At 36.2% G+C, this 21,229-nt stretch overlaps 1 protein-coding gene across 3 annotated transcripts in view; it reads left to right on the forward strand.

Moving 5' to 3' along the window:
* SLC44A5 (solute carrier family 44 member 5) overlaps positions 1 to 21,229 on the forward strand; it is a 186,290-nt gene that overhangs the window by 141,025 nt on the left and 24,036 nt on the right. For all 3 annotated transcript variants that reach the window (XM_081948273.1, XM_081948272.1, XM_081948271.1), the window contains exons 3-10: positions 1,951 to 2,024; positions 8,756 to 8,840; positions 11,742 to 11,826; positions 13,245 to 13,364; positions 15,463 to 15,523; positions 19,259 to 19,382; positions 20,524 to 20,607; positions 20,920 to 21,032. In XM_081948273.1, the coding sequence (XP_081804399.1) occupies positions 1,951 to 2,024; positions 8,756 to 8,840; positions 11,742 to 11,826; positions 13,245 to 13,364; positions 15,463 to 15,523; positions 19,259 to 19,382; positions 20,524 to 20,607; positions 20,920 to 21,032 (746 nt within the window). The remainder of the gene's footprint in view (positions 1 to 1,950; positions 2,025 to 8,755; positions 8,841 to 11,741; positions 11,827 to 13,244; positions 13,365 to 15,462; positions 15,524 to 19,258; positions 19,383 to 20,523; positions 20,608 to 20,919; positions 21,033 to 21,229) is intronic.

Raw genomic sequence — 21,229 nt, forward strand, 5'->3', positions numbered from 1 at the left:
ATTTCAACTTGTATTCCTAATCTGATTTTTGTGGTGCTGTTTTTGATAGGTTGGACTGTTTTATCCCTTTGTGTAAAGACAGATGCAAAACATGAGTTAATTAGTTCTGCTTTCTCCCTGTTGCTTGTCACCTTCTTGCCACTTTCTCCTAGCAATGGACCAATTGCTTCCTTAACTCTTTTCTTGTTTTTAACATGTTGGAAGAAGCTTTTTTTGTTATTTTTTACTTTTGTGGCAAGCCTTTCTTCATTATGAGCCTTAGCTTTCCTCACTTCATCTTTACATGCTTGGGCTATTTGCTGATATTCTGCCTTAGTTATGTCCCCCCCTTTCCACTTTTTTTACTTATCTTTTTTGTCTTTCAATTTGTCAGAGAGTTCTTTATGCAGCCATGCTGGTTTCTTTTGGGAGCTGTTATTTTTCTTCTTCATTGGTATTATGCTAGACTGGGCTTTTGTAATCTCATTTTTCAAAATTTCCCAAGTTTCTTGAGTTGTTTTCCCCTTGAGGATTCTCATCCATGGAATTTTTCCCAAGCTCTCTCTAAGTTTATTGAAATTAGCTCTCTTAAAGTTCAAGACTCTAGTTTCACTTTGTTCTACTACTTGTGTTTGCATAATGTTGAATTCCAATATTGCATGGTCACTTGCCCCCAGGGTTCCGGTGGCTTCAACACCTTCTATCATTTCCTCTCTGTTAGTGAGAATTAAGTCCAATATGGCTGATCCCCTTATTCCCTTCTCTACTTTTTGGGAAACAAAGTTGTCTGCTAGGTTTGTTAGGAACCTGTTGGATCTTCCACTTGGTTCAGAATTTGTTTCTCAGTTGATGTCAGGGTAATTAAAATCCCCCACTACTATTGTGGTGTGCTTCCTACATACCTTAGTTAGCTGACTAGCAAAAAGTTCATCTACTTCCTCTGCTTGGTTGGGTGGCCTGTAGTATAGACCTAGGGCAATGTCATTTCCCTCCCCCAACCTTTAATATTGACCCTAATGCATTCAAGATATTTCTCATCATTGTTGTGCTCTATTTCTGTAGAGAGGTAATTATTTCTTATATATAGTGCAACTCTACCTCCTCTTTTATTTGGTCTATTTCTTTAATTTAAAACCTTCTAGCTGTGTGTTCCATTTGTCAGTTACATCCCACCAAGTTTCTGTAATGGCAACAATATCGTATCTCCCCACTTTTACTTGAATTTCTAATTCGCCCTGTTTATTCCTCATACTCTGTGCATTGTTGTATAGACATTTGAGTCCATTTTGATTGACCCTGTGTTTACTGTCTACATAACCTGTGTTATGACTGACTGCCCCTATTTTCTTGCCACTTGTGTGATTCATGGACATGGTATGGCACTCACTATTAAATGCTTGGTTTTGCTTGACAGCAGGAGTGATAATCTTACCCGCACAAACATCTGTGTTACATGCACCGATAACCCTATGAATTTTAGATTGCTGGGGACAGAAATGTGCTGTATCAATTAATTCTCTGTCCCCGCTGTTCAGTTTAAATGTTTCTTCTTCTTCTTCTTCTTCTTCTTCTTCTTCTCCTTCTCCTTCTCCTTCTCCTTCTCCTTCTTCTTCTTGTTATCCCCACAACAAGCCCATTGTGAGATAAGTTGTTCTGAAAGAAAGTGACTGGCCCCAAATAACTCAGCTGGCTAGTGGATTTCTGTGAACAAATCCTTGATGGAAGCAACTCTTTTGTAGAGCCAAGTGTATTGAAGTTTGACAATTTATACTAAATATTTCATTGGGTGATTATTTCTGGAATGAAAACCTTTGGCTGAAAGCAAACAGGTGTCTTTGAAATGAAACTTGGAGGAAGAGTAACACATAGTGGATGGGTGCTGAGCTGATGCACTCTGTGTCTATATTATCCAAAAGAGATTCTTGCATTGGGCCACAAATTTATTGTAATTTTTATATATTCTTTTTTCAGGCATTGCACAGATGTATTATGTTGTGGGATCTTCGTTGTTGTCATCCTGGGTTACATTGCATTAGGAATTGTGGGTAAGTAATATTCAAGGATAAAGTTCATTAGAAAGTAGTTCTTCACATGCTATTTGAATAAATGTTCTTTTTCATTAAGTAGACATGCCGATTAAAGACAGCTATTTTCATTTAAAATATTTATTGGAAACAAATTATGGAATGTGTATTTACATTATTTAACAATGGTCATTTGAAATATTTATTGGAAACAAATTATGGAATGTGTATTTACATTATTTAACAATGGTAATTACAGAAGAGACATCAAAATGATGGGTATATTGATTTTTTAAAAAAAAGTCAAGATGAAACAATACAGGTAAAATTGCTATGGTTCGATTATGTTGTAAATTACTGTAATTGTATAAAACTTCAATTGTAAAAGGAAAATGTTAGAAATTATTGCATCATTAGGAAAGAGAAATGTGAAAAGGAATATATACATATGTATGTTTAAAAAAAAGGTTCATTAAGCCTCTCAGGGATTTAGTGAATTTGATTTGATTTTGCCTCAGAAAATCATTCTGCTATTATTTGTAGTTACCACTAAATTTCAGTCATGGTGGGAGAAATTCTCTAAGGCAGGGGTGTCCAAACTTGGGAACTTTAAGACTTGTGGACTTCAACTCCCAGAATTCCCCAGCCAGCTGGCTGGGGAATTCTGGGAGTTGAAGTCCACAAGTCTTAAAGTTCCCAAGTTTGGACACCCCTGCTCTAAGGTCAGAAATAAGAATTAGCTTAATGATATTAACGAGAATCTGATCAAGTAACACAATAGATTATTTCTTAAAAGGTTTTACAAGTAGTCCTAAATTTACAACAATTCATTTAGTGTGTCAGGGTTCCAAGTAACACCCCTAATGAAAGAAGACTTGAGGCTGGCGTTTCCTCAATGTTCCATTGTATTAGAGATGTCATATTAGCACATCTGGGAAAACCCAAATCTGAAAGTTTCCAGGTTTTCCCCACCCAAAAGAAAGTTCAAGTCACTGCCCAGCACCCACATGTCCATCACATGATCCAATCAAGCACCATCCAAAACAGGAGATGCCTCCCAGTCACCTCATCGCAGCTGCATGGCCAGATGACCTTGACTTTCTGAGCAAGAATGTTGTTATGGCTATATATCACCCACACTCTGTATAATCCCCCCTTCCATTCTCCCACAGTAGAAAATGTGGAAGTCCCAAAGGTAAAAGATGGCTTCCAGGTCTGACATGGTGAGCATTTGAAGTTACAATGGCTCTGAAAAAAGTGACTTTTGACCATTTTTCACTCTTATAACCGTTGCAGCATCCCCATGGTCATGTGACCAAAATTCATGATGCTTAGCAGCTGATTCATGTTTATGACATTTTCAGTGTCCCAGGGTCATGTCATCATCTTTTGCAACTTTCTGGTAAGCAGTCAATGGGGAAGCCAGATTCACTTGTCACTAACTTAGCAACTGCAGTGATTCCTTTAACAACTGTGGCAAGAAAGGTTGTAAAATGGGGCAAAATTTACTTAACAAATTCACTTAGCAACAGAACTTTTTGGCTCAATTGTGCACATAAGTTGAGGACTACCTATATACAAAAATGTCTTTCAGCATCTTCATTTGGCATAAATTTACTAGGAATTCATGTCTGTCCAGCATTGGTTTCTCCATATTAACTAGTATAAACAATTAATGACATGACATTATCACACATATTTTTCACATGTATGCAACATGCACATTGTATATATGATATGTATCAATATATGCCAACAATATTAAAGAAGCAAAACATTGACTAGCAGCTACTCTATGCCATTTGGCCCTGTTTGAGAGCAAGCAACATGCCATGGATATTATCTATTTATTGGGGATGATCCTTTGAAATAGGTTTAATTGGCTATAATAGGTCTTTGATCAACATTCGCCCCCAGGCAAAATGTTATACTATTTCTTCAGAAGACATTTTAATGCAAGCTTTGCCTTGTTTTATTCATATGAATGTTTTCAGTATTTGAATACATTTATAATAAATTTTAGTAGGTAACAAAAAAAAAGCCAATAGGTAAAAAAAACGAAGTGGTACATTATACAGGCAATACCAATAAGAAAATGGAATATGTATTCCTTATCTGCTAAAATAAATTATATCATAACAGTACTCCCTATTAATATTGTAGATCCATATTTTTGCAGTGATTATGAAAGTAAAATGGCTGAATATTTGATCCAATTATATTGATGCTATTTATTGATATCAATATTGCTGTTTGCTCTTCATGCATCTTCTCTAAACAACTTCAGTTTGAATCCCAGAAGCTCCAAGTAACCAAAAATAAACCCACAAGAACTTTTACGAGTATTGGGAAGCATGCAATAATGAACTGGAATGTCTAGCATGCATGGAGGACAATTTTGGCAATTCTGGGTTACATTTGCTTGGATCTATATTACAATTAATTAAACAAAAGTATTATTTTGCATCTATTTTAAGGGGAAAAAATCATGTTCAGTTAATTGTTGTGATGATCAGAATTCATTACTGATTTGCATTATTATATGAAGTAACTATTTTATGACCCAATCTCAAAACTTGGCTACTCTATCTTCTTCTTTCGTGGTTCCTATCAAATAGTAAAGACATGTTCAGGCTAGGTTAGAGACATGACAAATACAGTTGCTTTCTTGCATATACTTTCAGTGTTCTTATGTCCTTTATTATAAAGGATAATCCTTTATTTCAAAAAGCTATCCTGAAGATTTATTTAATTTAATGATTTAGTTTTAATAAATTTAATGATTTAGATTTGTTTAATGATTTAGTTTGTTGGTTCTGCTTTTGATTTTTTTTTTTGCAAAACAAACATTTTTTTTATCCTTATGAGCTTCTTTTATTTCCCTTTTTCAGATTTGTCCTTTATTTCTTTTCAAGGAAATATGGTCACTGTACTTGTAATACGCAAAGTTCATCATTTATAAATCCTGGTGTTTAGATTGCATTATTTCCTTTCATTTGTTGATCAGCCTACTAGAAAAAAAAGTCCTACTTACTCTTTTTACAGGCATGTCTAGCAGCATCTTTTAAAGCCATATTGGTTTCTCAAATTTCAGGCTATGATGTAGCTAACAATTAGAAACAGGCCTCAGTTATGACAAAGTAGTAAAGATCTCATTAAGCCTCAAGTCCTGAACTACAGTACTCTATTATTGCTTATAAAAATATTTCACTCACAATCACAGCAAAAACTTAGAAAGAACAAACTTAGATTTCAAAGGTGCTTAGGTCTCACCACACAGTGGCTTCACATGCCTTGGTGCAGAAAATGTAAACAGTGGGATGATTCAGTTGAAAGGAGCAGCAAATCCTAGCAGAGATTAAAACGCCAATTCTATCTTCCCTGAAGCAAAAGCAATTTTGTTTGTAGAGAAGACTTTCATTCTGTTAGAACCATGCCTCACTACTTTTGTATTTCACTGTAGATCACCTCTTTATGAAATAGTTTCTTTAATTTTTTTTTAAAAAAAACGTTTGTTATTGGCATGCCATCATGAAAAATGAAGTGATCAGATGATTGGGCAGGGAGCGGGAAAAGTAGCAGAAAAACAGTTGGAAGCTTGCAATTGTGCTATATCCTTAGATGTTTCTACAGCTTTGCACTTTCTGCTACTACAAAAAATCTCTCTTAATCCTCTGGCTGGGATTTCATGGCAGTTTTCTATGAGAGGTTTCTCCAAATAATAGAGTATGGGAAATATGTCAAAAATTGATGGAGATAATGACTGAATGCTTGGCTTGTTTCTCTTTTCTTCACAGCTTGGGTCACTGACAGTATGGTCAGCTTTGCATCTGTTGAAAAAGTGTACGTGTACATCACATTGTGCTTGCCTTAACTATTAAGGACAGAACATCAAATATCAAATGAAATTTCCGAACACCAACAGATGCTGAAAGCAACTCAAAATGAGATCTATTTTTGTATGTTTGCATGTTATCTTTCACACAGAGAGACACCTAGAGGTTTTTTTTGTCCCCGTGTTTCATTCTGCAACTGAAATGTTACAAACTGGTAGCGTTCACATCTGTCTCTCTTCCTTAAATTACAATTTCCTTTTCTTGTTTCACATTTGTCCATGTGCTTTATTTTTAACCGAGAGATGAGATCACCTTTGGATAGACTCCAGACACTTGTCCTGTTCAAAATGCATGAGAGTCCATGAAGCTCATATAAAAGGAAAAATAGAGTATAATGAGTTCACAATCACAGTTGTGCCTGAGGCTACTCATGATTCAATAGGATCTGTATATTTCTGGCTCTTTACAGAAGAACAGGAAAAGAAGATTTTTGTCTTGAATACAATTAGATATGGGTGACCCTGCATTTACATTTGACTAGAACTCAAAAAATTCTCAACCAGCTCTGTTGTTGTTGTTGTTGTTCAATTAATAGAAAAGTCTACATTTCAGAATCATCTTAAATTCATGGACCTTTCTAAAATATGAATCTTTATGCTGATAGGAAAAAAATACTTGTTGAGAACTTTTAGTTTTTTAATTTTCAACATAGAATTTGGTCCTTATTGGGTTTTCACACTTGACACAGACAATTTGATAAAAATAATTTGTTGTTGTTGTTGTTGGATTGTACTGGTTTATGATAATAACCTTTCAATGTTCTATTTCAGTGCTCTCTGGCTTTTGAATACAGGCATGCCTTGACTTATAACCATTTGCTTTGTGACCAATCAAAGTTACAATGGCACTGAAAAAAGTCACTTATGACCATCATAACATACCCATGGTCATGCGATCAAGATTTGGCTACTTAGCAAACAGCATGTATCCAAATTTATGAATATGTCCCCATCGCATGACCATGGGTATGTCGTCATGATGGTTTCAGCATCTCAGGGTAATATGATTACAATAGGTGACCTTCCCAACTAGCTTCCAATAAGCAAAGTCAGTGAGGGAAGCTTGATTCACTTAATGACTGTGTGATTCATTTACAACTAGGATGATTCACTTAACAAAAGGTTATAAAACGTTTTAGTTAGAAGCAACTCAGTATACAATTGCCTCACTTAGCAACAGAAATTCTGATCCCAATTGTGTTGTTCATAACTCCAGGATTACCTGTAACCATGAGTTTCAGAAATATTTATTTCTAGAGTTATTAAAGTACAGTTTATAATATACAGTTCCTATTTGGCTATATAATAAATAGTAAGTGCCCAATCAGTTAAATTAAACTTTAAGTAGTCCATGTAATGGGAGTGGTTTACAACCCATTTAATCTTTGTACTAATTGCTTGTGCTATGAATACTTTCCTGTATACCCAATAAGAACAGCTTATTGTTGAAATTATTAGGTTTCAAAGCAATAATTTTTATGAAAGAAAACAATTGAATGGATGTTGTTTTTCTGTGTAAAACTGTGGAAGGAAATATTCTCCTTTATTTTATTGTTGTGGAAAAAGAAAATGATAATACCCGGATTAAGTAGTGTGTTCTTTTCTTTAGTGCTTGATTTTGCTAAATATATTACCTGACCTATATTACAGTAGTGGGTTCCGGACTCTGGCACAGCCAGTATGCTGCAAACGCAGCTGGGCATCCTAGATGGGCACGAACGCTGCATGCACATGCGCTCGCCACCACCCTCTGGTACCCAGCTGCCTGGCAGAAGGCGCGCAGGTGCCGCACGCTGTGCGCGTATGCGCAATGGGCTGCTTGTAGTATTAAACGACCATAGAATGCGGGTGGGTGGGCCAAACGAGCCACCGTATCAGTACAGTGGCTGCTTCTCCTGGCTACTCCCAGTATGGCCGTACCGCCCGGAACCCACCACTGCTGTATTAATATTTCACAAGTGCCATTTTTCACAGGTGTCAAACTTCATAATATGATATAGCATAAGGCAAACTCTCAGTATCTAAAAGAAAAATAAATTCACTGCCACAATATTTATATGTTCTGCACATAATGAAATGTGTGTAGAAATGAAGACAGAATTAAATATGTTTTAAAATTCATATTTAAATAAAAGTAAGGAAACAAAACTCTACCTTAATCCAGCTGTACAAAACAAACCTGGGCTATTGGGAGCTATGCATTACATTGTCCCTTCTACCTTTGGCCTGCAAAGATCAAGGCATGGTGTTTTCATGCCTTATGATTCCAATTATTATCCTGACGACCTTAGAGAAGATTTTGATTTTGGCTTGATTTGATTTCAGTTTTTCCACATTTAACCCCATTAAATGAAGAGGAGTGTGAGACTGCAGCAATTATAGTGGATGAGAGTCAAATTTATTTGCATAAACTGGGATCTGACAGCGTATTTTAATTGGTTCATACAATTCTGTGTACAGAAGGCAGCTCAGAAGTATGCATGAAGTCAGTTGCGTGTATTTAGCTTGGCTCAATACTACTGTATGGCTTTATGCCAACAAAGCTTTTGTAATGCATCCCTCTCCTCATTTTAATAACTGTCATTTTCTAAGTGCATTACCTCATTTTCTGGCTGTCAGCCAGATACATTCTGATATAAAAGGGGGAAACAGGAGGGAAAGATGTTTTGCTTTGTATCTATCCCCTCCATATTTTTTCATTTGAAAAAGGCGACTGTTTAAGAAGCAATCAATATTCTAAGTATCCATTGGGAGAGGTTAAAAAGTTCATGACAGAAATTGCATTTTAATGAGTAGCAAAGTTTAACTCCAACCGAAATGACTTGATGCTTTCTTGTTTTCCTTCTCCATTCTACAGCCTGGGTACATGGGGACCCAAGAAAAGTAGCCTATCCTACTGATAGCTATGGGCAGTTCTGTGGTCAAAAAGATACACCGAATGAGTAAGTACTGGATTCCTTTGCACCTGTGTCCTTGTCACATGCAGCAGAAGTATTAGCTCATTTTCTATTTTTTGCAGATGTCTTACTGAAAACATGCAGGTGGCTTCTGCTTTCATTCACTGGGTTTTTAAAATTGGGATTCCAATTAAGATTTGTTTTTTTAAAAAAAACCCTCAGACTTCAAAGCAAGTCACTGCTCACTTAGATATCTAACTGTTACATCATGAATCCAAGTGACTGTAAACCTAAGATGCATTTGGTCTGATTAGCCATCATAAATTGAACACTTAAATAAGATGTCAAGTGGAGAAATTGTTATGTCATTCTGAGAGAAAAGTAATTTCTAAGCACAGCTGACTGCTTCCTATTTCTGTAAGTTTGTCATGTTTTATTCAGGCAGTATCATATGCCAGAAGCTGAATCTGGCAAGAATGCTCTCTTGCTTGCTTAAATTGATACATATGGCAAACATTTAAGTTGTCAGGGGCTGCAATTCTGCTTCCCAACCTTTCCAAAGGCTTAAAGGAGGCCATGATTATGTCACTAGACATAGGATTAAAGGTGTCTAGTCCATTTTTGCTGGGATTTGGTATTGAAATGGGAACTAGACACCTGCAAAAAGCAAATTATATCCATTTCAACCCTAAAATTACCCCCCAAAATAATGTCATATATGTTGAAATGATGTAATAAGCAGACCAGGAAAGGAATTTTTGAAGAGCCAAACAGGAGCAGTTGATATAGTACATTAAGAGTTCTTGAAAATCCTGGATTAATACAGTGTGAATAAAAAGATATCGTATGTTAATTTTATTTATTTATATTCCACCTTTACTGTTTTTACAAGTAGCTCAGGATGGCAAATATCTTCAGCACACCTTCCTCCTCCTATTTTCTCCACAACAACCCTGTGAGGTGGGTTAGGCTGAGAAACAGTGACTGGCCCAAAGTGGCTTTCATGGCTAAGGCAAGATTTGCATCTGTTTGCCTCAGGACCTTCGGTTATTCAAGAATACACTTGTTTCTTTGTATTTATAGGGGTTATAAACAAGTGGCATTTTAATATAATTTTCCTTAAAGTATAATAAGTCTGTAGCATGATACATCAGCCTTCCGGAACTTGGCAGACTCCCATATATATTATTTGAAGATTGTACTATAAATCCTTTGGATCCATTTTCAGCACTCATCAAGGCTTATCTGCGTATTTCATTCTTTTTTGAATTACAACTTTAGAATTCATTATGTATGAAGATATTGGTAAGCTAGTTGGGAGGCAAAAATAAAAATTTCATGTAAAAAAGCTTTTATGAAATTTGACCGGTTGCTGATATGGATTAAAGATTTATGGTTTATAAAACCCAGAAGCTGCCTCTAATTCATATCTTGAGAGTAGTTAAATTTGAAGAGACGTGCTAATCTTTATATTACTGCTATTTGAAGTGCTTTGGCATAGAGCAATAAAATGTAAATAATAGTTCCAATGGTTCAACAAATTCTATACAGGATAAATATTTTAAAATATTTGTTGTTTTGAAATAATTTCAACATTCGTAGTTTTTCAGGAAGGGATGACGTTGAACTAAAATAACAGAATTAATTCCATCCTTTGGGTTAAGTACATTGTGAGGGAACTTATTCACGTCAATTCATCTCCTTGTTAATCTCCATATAAACCAATATATTAGAAGACAATACTGTGATAGTCTGAAAAAGAAGCCACAGCTTTACTCTTCTGTAGTGCTTTCTCTGTCTTATCAGCAAATAGAAAACACTTCAATTCCAATTAGATTGCCACTCAGCTATATGAATTTCATTGCAGTGTGCATTTGGAATCTATCAATCTGAACTTCAATTTTAAAGAGTCCTAGCTGTATCCTCACTGTGTATATCAAGAAGCAATACCCAGAACACTTTAAAGAACTCTTTAATTCTTCTCAGCAGACATTGCTCCTATTAGAAAGTATAATGATACAGTGTAGCCATATAGATGAATAGGAGTATTTTTTTTCTTAACTTTTTAAAGGGGTTGGAAAATTCCCTTTTCAATGCATCAAATATTTTTTGCCAAACCATGCTAAAGAGGCAGCCAAAAAGGTCTCCACAGCTTTCAAAAAAGAGGCAAAGCAGCCCAGTTATCAAGTGAATTTCTATGACTGAAGTTGCACTTAAACTTGGATGTCTCTGCTCCTAGTTTTAATCTGCCATTTTAATCATTTTTGTATAGTGGAATATCAGTTCTAAATGTTTTTAGATCATTGATAGAAGCTTGATAAAACACACAGTATTCTTTACTATTTAATTTGTTGATATTTTATATCCACTCTTTCTGAAATTCAGGGTACTTCTAATGGGAACTTATCTTAAAAAAATAAACGGGTTAACTTTTTTGCCCTCTGCTTAAGCCCACTGTATGTTTTATATCTCTATAATTCATTGTAGTTTTTCATTATAAGAATGATCTATACTTATGAAAAGGTGTTCTTGGAATTTTATACGGTCTATAGGTTTCTACATACAAACAAATTCTTCATTGATTTTTAGTGCCACCTTGTGATTACTATAAAAAATACCAGTTTCATGATACCATGTAGTGTGTGTTTAAACTTAGTAACTGTACAAGATAAATTTACTGCACAGTGGAAAATTGGATATGTGATAAAACATTAATGTGAAAAGTATGATTAAATTAGCATGAATTGCTGCTATCTATCCTATTGCACAGGGAAAGAACAATTTTCTCAAAATTAATCTTCATGTGTGCTATAATAGGAATCCCTACAGGCAGTGGTTTGGGAGTAAATTTTTAATATGTTATAATATATTTATGTATTCCATTAATTATTAATTATTGATATACATATACATGGAGTGAAAATAATCATTTTATCTATTTTGTAGGAACAAAACAATTTTATTTTATTTTAATATCCTGAAATGTGCCAGTCCTATAGTGCTAATAAACCTACAGTGCCCTACAACACAGGTATGTAACATATAGCCAAAAATACACAGATTATATCTTAATACAGCTGTTTTGAAAATAAAAAGTGTTATGAATTGGACATACATAAAGTAAATGCTAATGTTAGATGTAAATTCTGTATTCTCAGAAGAGATGTACTGATAAGATGGAAAGGAAAGTGTCTGTTTAGAATATCAGTTAAGAAAGAAAAACATGCATTGAGTGCAGGACTGAGTAGTTGTGATTTTAACAGGCAGAAGTTAGAATGGGTCTCTCTAGAAACGATGTTTTGGTAATGATCATTTATGTTGCTTCTTAATATTATCACCATATTTACTGTTCACTCATGTTTTCTAGATATAGACTTAAGAGGCTATAGCAAAACAATGATAGTAAAACGACCTTGCACAATCTTGCATATTGTATATTGGAAACTAACTGTACATATATTGGAAACTCACTGGATCAGTAGCTTTTGGGGAAGATGATATAGCAAATAAGCCCTTCTGTTTTTCCTCAAATATATCCTATGAGTAGAGATTCTGACAATAACTTAGCTCTAGAATTTTATGTAGGTAGTCAGATTTTTTTTCTAAGATGAGAAATGACAAAAATTTTATTTGATTAATATTTATATGCACAATTCTATATGAGCAGGAAGAGAACTCGTTACATTTGTACTACATTGGAAGTATCCTTATGTATGTAATAAATAACCCATTCAGGATAATCCCCTGATTCTATCATTTTAAATAAAATATTTTACCAAGAAAGAATTAATTAATTAATTTTAAAAATTAAGGACAAAAGCTGTTAACTATCTGAATACTATCTGAATACTTTTGTTGATTAGGGTCACATCACCAACATTTTGTGGCTCATTTCCAGATTTTAGAAGTAAGATTTCCTAGAGATTTTTGTAAAGAAAATAAAGAAAGTAATTGTTTTACCAACAGTAGGATTACATTACAATAACAAAAATGATAAACTTCAATAATGACATGTTCTCTGTGACTCTTGAAGATATAATACTTAACGGGAGGAAAATATATCCCTTGCCTGCCAAAGGTTATGTATGCCTGATTCACAGATTCACTTTGATTAATTGCTGCACAAGATACAAAAATGTCTTCTTTTGGAGGGTATTATTTAAAAGTTAATTTTTAAAATTATTTATGAGATATCACACTTAGAACAAGAAGAAACACTACCAGTAGGAGAAATTCTGAAGACATTGAAAGAAGACACTACAAAATAGAACAAAAAAAGAAGAAATTGCTATATGTGTATATTGTATAAGTCCTTTGCTAAGCAAACAATCTGTTTAAAAAAGAGCACTTTTAGAGATGACAGATTTTTGTACAGGTCTTTTGGTAATATACCTAACTGTCTCATCCTACACTGCTACTTCAATCAGGTTTTTGGTTTTGTCTTAAAAGCTTTGTGTTTCAAAGTGCCCAGACAGATTTGCAACCTACATAGAAATGCAATCTTCCTACAGAAGTTATTGGGAGTACTACAAACAGTTTTGCAAGCCTGGATTTACTAAGCCACGCAAGGTGAGTCTAGAAGCATTTTATCAGCCTAGAATAAAAAACATCAACGGCAAATTTATATCTGTATGACTATCTCCATGATGACTTACAGCAAAACTATTGCTAAAGTTTCTAGTGCAAAGAAGTCAGCCTCCAAAATTAAAATTAGATGAATGTCTCCTCAAAGAGGCCAAAGTACAATATTGATTGCAATCCTCTAACCACTTAAAAAGTAATTTATTCTATTTATATTTATTGAATACATATCCTGTATAACCTCAAGGTACCTTATGTGGGCCACTTGCTTCATATTATCCCTACAAAAGCAACCCTGTCAGGCACGATGGACTGACAGATAGTGGTAGTCAACCCAATACATGGTTGAGAATGGTTTTGAACATTGATCTCCTCCATTGTACTTTAACCACTCTAAAACACCAGCTGTGTCTGAAAACATAGTATGCCTAGATTCCTGATTCCTTGACTGGAATTTTCTGTAATTTTAAAACAAGCCCTGCATTTACAATTCACTGAACAATATACCACAGTGTAATTAAGACTTTGTGCAATGGAATAGTTAAGTGTCTATATATGTACAAAGAAGAACCATCACTGGTTGGATCAAATTAGCTCTCTGGTCCAGAACATTTTAGTAAAGGTAAGGAAAGAGTGAGAAGGGCAAACTTAAAGGAGGTCATGAATTGCATGACCTTGGTTCATACGTAAATCTCATTTTCTTTTCTGTCCCATAAGGTCCACATCTGTTTGCTGCTTGCAGTACTTGTCTGCACTACTTAACCCTGTAGTGGGAGAAATGGGTTCCTTTGTGTCTCTGTTTTTTTTTTTAACCAAGGTAGTTGAATTTAGCAATAGCAATAACACTTAGACTTCATAGTGCATTTTACAGCCCTCTCTAAGTGGTTTTACAGAGTCAGCATATTGCCCTCAACAATATGGGTCCTCATTTTACCCACCTCAGAAGGATGGAAGTCTGAGTCAGCCTTGAGCCTGGTGAGATAAACTGCCGAACTGCAGCTAACAGTCAGCTGAAGTAGCCTGCAGTACTGCACTCTAACCACTGCACCACCTTGGCTGTCAAAGTGAGGTGATTTCAAAATGCATTGTCAGCTAAGGGGAGAAAAAGCATCTAGTATCTTAGTAGGTTTATCAGAATTTCGCAGAAATGAATTTGATCTGCATATGAAGCTTTGTAATACAGACATTCTTGCATAGAATCCAATCATCTGGTAGGGTAAGGAATTAAATAATTGCTAAAGAAAAAGGTTCAAAAACATTTGAGAATTCCAGGACAAAAAATGGGAAATGAATGGCTATATTTGGTTTTCACTAAATAATTCATAGCATAATAACACATGGGGTGAAGGAAAGCCAGGCGGGTGCTTGTGTTCACATGATCAAGGTTCTTGGTGCATCTTTTACAGAAGTGGGTTGCTCCAGGTTCAGCCTGGATCGGGTGAACCAGTAGTAGTGGCAGCAGGAAGCTCCACCCATCCGTCTGGAAATTGCGCACACCCACGAGCACGCGTGAAACGGTAGTAAAAAAATTGGCAACCCACCACTGATCTTATAGTATTAGTGCAAGTACAAAAAATGGGATGCTTTGGTCATGTAGTTTCAACTGCTATTTTGGCTTTTTGAATCTTCATTTGACGATTCAGTTTAGGAAGTACTTTATTTCAGTGATAGGATAAAGCAAAAGATATAAGTCATTGGAATTAACTAATTGATTTGCAGCCAGGTCACTGGTTTGAAGAAACTTACTCTAGTCTTTCTAAAATTAAATTCTTCTCTAATTATCTCATATTGAAAAGATTTTACAAAGCCTGAATTTCAGTCCTAAATTCATTACACTTATTCTATTAAAAGGTAATTTAATTCTGAAATTAGGTCAAAGCTACTTCCTCAAATATTTTCTCTTCAAAGTCATGACAGGAATCCTCCTGGCTTCTTTTTACCATTAATAGGATACCAGTCAGACATGAACTTCATAGTTCACACTGAAATTCTAACCAATAATTTATAATAACTTTTTGATTCTTGGCATTAAAAATGGATAAGGTTTTTGCAGCATTTCTGCTTATGCTTTTATTTTGACTTTCAGTCTGTAACTCAAGTTATGCGTGATGAAGATTGTCCTTCTATGATTATTCCAAGCCGGCCTTGTAAGTATTTCTGTATTTATGTTGTGTAACAGTTAACATTGGCAGGGCCAAATACTACAATTTATTCTCTTTTGAGATTTGAGACATTCTGAGTTAAAGTTCAAGGACATAGTATAAGGGATAAATTAGAAAAATACTAGATTTACATCTTAGGTTAAACATGGTTTGTTATAATCATGATTTGTTGATATGAGTTATTCAACTATAAGCTGGAAATCATGGTTCACACATGATTCATACATTGAATCCCAATAAACGAAGTATGACTTGAAGGAAGGAAGTCTAACTAAACTCAAGTGATATGTATATTTGTAACACTTTAAAATCTTCCCTAGTACAGTTAATGCACTGAATTTGAAATTCTAGTGTTTCCCGTTTTAAATCTTTCTTTCCTCCAGCTACAATATAATAAGACTACTTATGTACCCCAAATAGCAGCTAATTGTATCCTTGAATAAGGTAGAGCCATGTGATACTGTGCGCAGGCTTTATTTCCATTTTATTTTCTCATATCTTAGCATACAGTATACCATACATACCTACAAACACACACACAGTACCTATTATTCTAGTCTCTTTTGGAGTATAAAATGATGTTAAATTCATTTACTTTATTTTATTTTATTTATTTATTTCTTGGATTTCTAAACCGCCCTCTCTCCCAGAAAGGGACTCGGGGCGGTGTACAGTCAAATGCAGATAAAAATACAATAGTAATATAAAACAATTAAATACATTTGGATGGAGGAGATAAGGCTGTACAAGAAATAAATAGACTATAAAAAACCCTAAAAACACCCCAATTAAAACCCAAACCCAATTAAGATATATCCCGGGAGGTAAACTAAGAGAGTGCCAGGCCAGCTGATTGAAATAGGTGAGTCTTTAATTTCTGACGGAAGGAACGGAGGTCGGTGGTAGTTCGAATGTCGGGGGGGAGGTCATTCCAGAGGGTTGGGTCCATCACAGAGAAGGACCTACTTCTAGGTGTCGCCCGCTGGCATTGCCTAGCGGACGGCACCAGGAGGAGTCCCTCCCTGTGTGAGCGGATAGGTCGCAGGGACGTGTGTGGAAGGATGCGATCCTGCAGATAACTAGGTCCTATGCCATGGAGCGCTTTAAAGATGGTGATCAGTACCTTGAAACGCACCCGAAAGGCCACAGGTAGCCAGTGCAGCTCGCGCAGGAGAGGTGTTACGTGGGAGTAACGTGTACTCCCCATGATAACCCGCGCGGCTGCGTTCTGAACTAGCTGCAGTCTCCGGATGCGTCCCAAGGGAAGCCCCATGTAGAGGGCATTGCAGTAGTCCAGGCGAGACGTCACCAGCGCATGAGTGACCGTGCGCAGGGCACTCCGGTCCAGTAGGGGGCGCAATTGGCGCACCAGGCGAACCTGGTGGAACGCCCCCCTTGCCACGGCTGCCACATGGTCCTCCATTGACAGCCGGGCATCAAGGAGGACGCCCAAATTGCGCGCCCGCTCCACAGGGGACAGTTGTTCGCCCCCTATGGCCAGCGATGGCGTCAGCTGGCTGAACCAAGGCGCCGGTACCCACAGCCACTCAGTCTTGGAGGGGTTGAGTTTGAGTCTGTTGTCCCCCATCCAGACCCCGACGGCTTCCAAACACCGGGACATCACTTCGACAGCCTCGTTGGGGTGGTTTGGGGTTGAAATGTACAGCTGAGTGTCATCAGCGTACAGGTGGTACTCAACCCCAAAACCACGGATGATCTCACCCAGCGGCTTCACATATGCGTTGAACAGGAGAGGCGAGAGGACCGACCCCTGTGGCACCCCACAAGTGAGTGGCCTCAGGGACGACCTCTGCCCCCCTGTCAACACACATTGCTTCCGGTCGGAGAGGTAGGAGCCGAACCACCGCAAAACGGTGCCTCCGACTCCCATCCCCTCCAACCGGCGCAATAGGATACCATGGTTGATGGTATCAAAAGCCGCCGAGAGGTCTAATAGGACCAGGATAGAGGAACAACCCCTATCTCTGGCCCTCCAGAGATCATCAACCAACGCGACCAAGGCTGTCTCTGTGCTGTGCCCGGGTCGGAAGCCGGACTGGCGTGGGTCTAGATAGTCGGATTCGTCCAGGTGTCGTGGAAACTGCTGCGCCACCACATTCTCAACAACCTTCGCCAAAAAGGGCAGGTTGGAGACTGGACGGTAATTAGCTAGCTCCATTGGGTCGAGCGAAGGTCTCTTGAGCAAGGGTCTCACCACCGCCTCTTTCAAGGCGGTTGGTAAGTATCCCTCACCCAATGAGGCGTTCACCAGGCCCAGAAGCCAGCCTCGTGTCACCTCCCTTCCTTCTGAACTGTTTCTTTCCCCTTTTCTTTTCACTCTAGTTTGATCAGCATCCTTTTCCTTTTTGCAATGCTTCCTTTTTGGATTCACAAGGCACTTTACAGCAATGTGGATTGTTTTAATGTGTTGTACAAAATTAGTGTTTATATACCATGGTTTATATCATGATGTGCAAACCCAGCCAGGAAGCCCTACTTTAAAAAAAAAACCATGCTGAAGAATATGTAGATTTGTGAATCCAATGTCTATTCATGGTGTAGCTTGCCTAACAGTTACAAAGAAGCCCAAAACTACAATAATTGATGTGATGAAAAAATATAGTAATGTTTTGTCACAATTTTCAAATTCATTAATAGTTATAAAAAGGTAGATTTTTAGCAGGATAACCTAAAATGTAATATATTTTCATTTGTATGAAATAGAAACAAATATTACAGGAAAGTACAGTAATAATGCAAAATTAATGCAGCTATGATCTCCCCCCCTAATAGTAAGAGAAATAATGTAGATTTGTAAATAACTTACTGTAATTCTCTGTGTAAAATTTTATTTTATCAGGCATGGGAACAAAGAAGTAAAGAAGTAGTAGTAATCCATTCAATTAACAAATGGAATATTGCTGGAAATAGGGAATTGTTTAAAATGATTGGGGCTTTTCTTTATGGTCACATATGAGACTTATTAAAATGATCATTGATTGATAAGGGTGATGTGATGGGTGATTTTTTTTGAATGATTGAAAAAGCATATCACAATTCTAAAATAGTTAGGAAATATATTTAAACTTGACACTAGAAAGAAAATAAATTACAGAAAGGGCATCTGTATGCTTAGGAGGGTGCTTACTTTTTTAGCCTGTCCTATTTATATTTCCTGATAAAATACATGGGAAAATCCCATTGTGGGGCAAACCCCTTTGGGGTTAGCATGAATTTGAAGAACAAAATGGACATTGTCAAAGGATTTGCAATGCCTCAGTATGTTTAGGAGGGAGAGGGCTTTTTGAGTTTGTCCTATTTACGTTTCCGGGTAAAAGGCATAGGAAAATCCCATTGGGGCTTGGGTAATCCATGAATTCAGAGAGCAAAATGGATACCACTAACAGATTCGTAGCTCATCGGTATGCTTAGGAGGGAGCAGATGTCTTGAGTCCACCTTATCTACGTTTCAAATAAAATACATGAAAATTTTTATTAGTATATTTAATGAAACAAATATTGTTTATAAGTTACACTCTACACTGCATAAAATGTACTGCTTTAAACATATACAATTTCTTCTAATTATTATATTTAGTCATATTAAATCTAATATGATGAAATGTAGTGCAATTTGATCTGTATTGTTTCATCTCAGTATCAAATATGAATCATAATAAAAAGACACATGACACTATAGATAGCTTTTTGTTTCCACAGTTCTTAAGAGGTGCTTTCCTGATTTCTCTACTAAAAATGGAGTTCTGACTGTGGCCAACCAAACTACTTTCAAAGATGGAAAAGGAAAAACACGGAATGTAACAGATCTCAGGGAAGCAGCAAAGTATGGATAGAGTGTGTTTTTGTGTTTACCTATGCAACTTTGCTTGACTAGTTGTCATATAAATGCACTGCCATGGATTTTCTTTTTACAGTAGTAATCTCACAGACAATCCTCTATAAAGAGGAAGAAGAATTTCATGATTTTGATTTCATTTGTTCAATGAGCAACTTTATATGCAAATTATTTTGTTATCCATGTCTGGAAGTTGAATCGTGACAACTGGATTTCTTTTTTCTTTTTCGTCTGAAACATTCACTCCTTATCCAAATATCTTGGTCTGATTCAGTCAAATAATGACCTCATAGTTTGTCATTAGGATTTTTGTTTTATTTTTATCCTTTCTTTCTGTTCTGTTCAAACAGGATATTAAAGGCTGCTTAATAAAAGCAATACTACATTCATTTGACCCAGGAGTTTTTTCTGCAGCAAAGGAAGGATGCGCTGTCGATGGGGAAAATGGAGGGAGTTCTATTTTCCCCATCATGAGCATCATTGTAGCAGAGGTTGAACTGAGAAAAAGTGATTGGGCCAAAGACTCCCACTACTGTGTATGGCTAAGACTGCTCTTGAACCTGCATTTCTTTGGTCCTTGTTGACATCTTAGTCACTATAAGGACTCTCAAGAAAGACAACCTTAAAAATAATCTCCAAAGCTTTCCATCTTGCACAACCTTCAGAATGGTTAATTCAAAAAAGCATAAACATTAGAAATGCTTCCCTAGAATGGTGCTTATACTATAACTAGTAATAGCAATGTTGTTTAGATATCCTACAGTGTTATTGTTTAGATATCCTATGGTGTTATTTTAATTTTAATTGTTTGGAATTGTTAATAGTTTAATAGCATAATCTATATGTACTGTAATATATAGAAGTATGTCTGTTGAATGTGTATAGAATTAGAACCTAAATTCTTGCCCTTTCCATAAGATTTATATTTTCCTGTAGCTTATTATTGCTTTGGGCACAAATCTCAGTGTAATATAGGTTTATTACTGACCCTGAATATTTTGACAATTAACCAAACACTATGAACAGAATTGTGACTTGATGTATATATTACTTACAGCTAGCTCTTAGGTTGGTTGATTTACATAAGAGGGACATAGTCTAAAACCTGTTTATCTTTTCCTTTTTAAAGTGGCATTAATAATGTTCTTGATGCAAGATCAGTTGGGATGAAGATTTTTGAAGACTACGCGAGCTCTTGGTACTGGATTTTAATGTAAGTTCTTATTCATCAAAAGTCATGCCTTCAGCATATAAATAGTCATGGTGCATGCAAAGTGGGAATATAATTTCTCTTCTTTGCCCTTATTCATTCCTTTGTGCTTTCTTTATTCAGTTCTTTTATATGAATTCATTCTTCTATATTTCTAGTTGCTATTTGCTTCAGGTCTCAATGAAATTAAGGGAAACAATTAAAGCGCCATACTTTCAGTTAAAGTGCCATACTTTAAGCCAGTATAAAACACTATAGGAAACAGCTTGCTCTTTTTTTAACTCTTGTATTTTTTATTTTTTGCTTTATTCCCAGAGGACTGTTTATTGCAATGGTAGTCAGCTTGCTCTTTCTTGTGCTTCTGAGATTCATAGCAGGAGTTCTCTTCTGGATTTTCATCTTTGGTGTAATTGGGGTTATAGGATATGGTAAGTATCAAATGTTACATTCAGCCATCTAGCATTTCATTACTAATACGAAGATAAGCAAAACTGATAATCGGTTAATTCTATACTATCTCACACTTTCCGCATTAAATGACTTAGTGGTCGACCATTCTATTTGTCCTCTAGATCAGGGGTGTCAAACCTGTTTGCATTGCAGGCCATATTGTGATGGATCGGGA

This window comes from Natrix helvetica (genome assembly GCF_964273705.1).
Source record: "Natrix helvetica genome assembly, chromosome: 3".
In the NCBI taxonomy this organism is placed as follows: Eukaryota; Metazoa; Chordata; class Lepidosauria; order Squamata; family Natricidae; genus Natrix; species Natrix helvetica.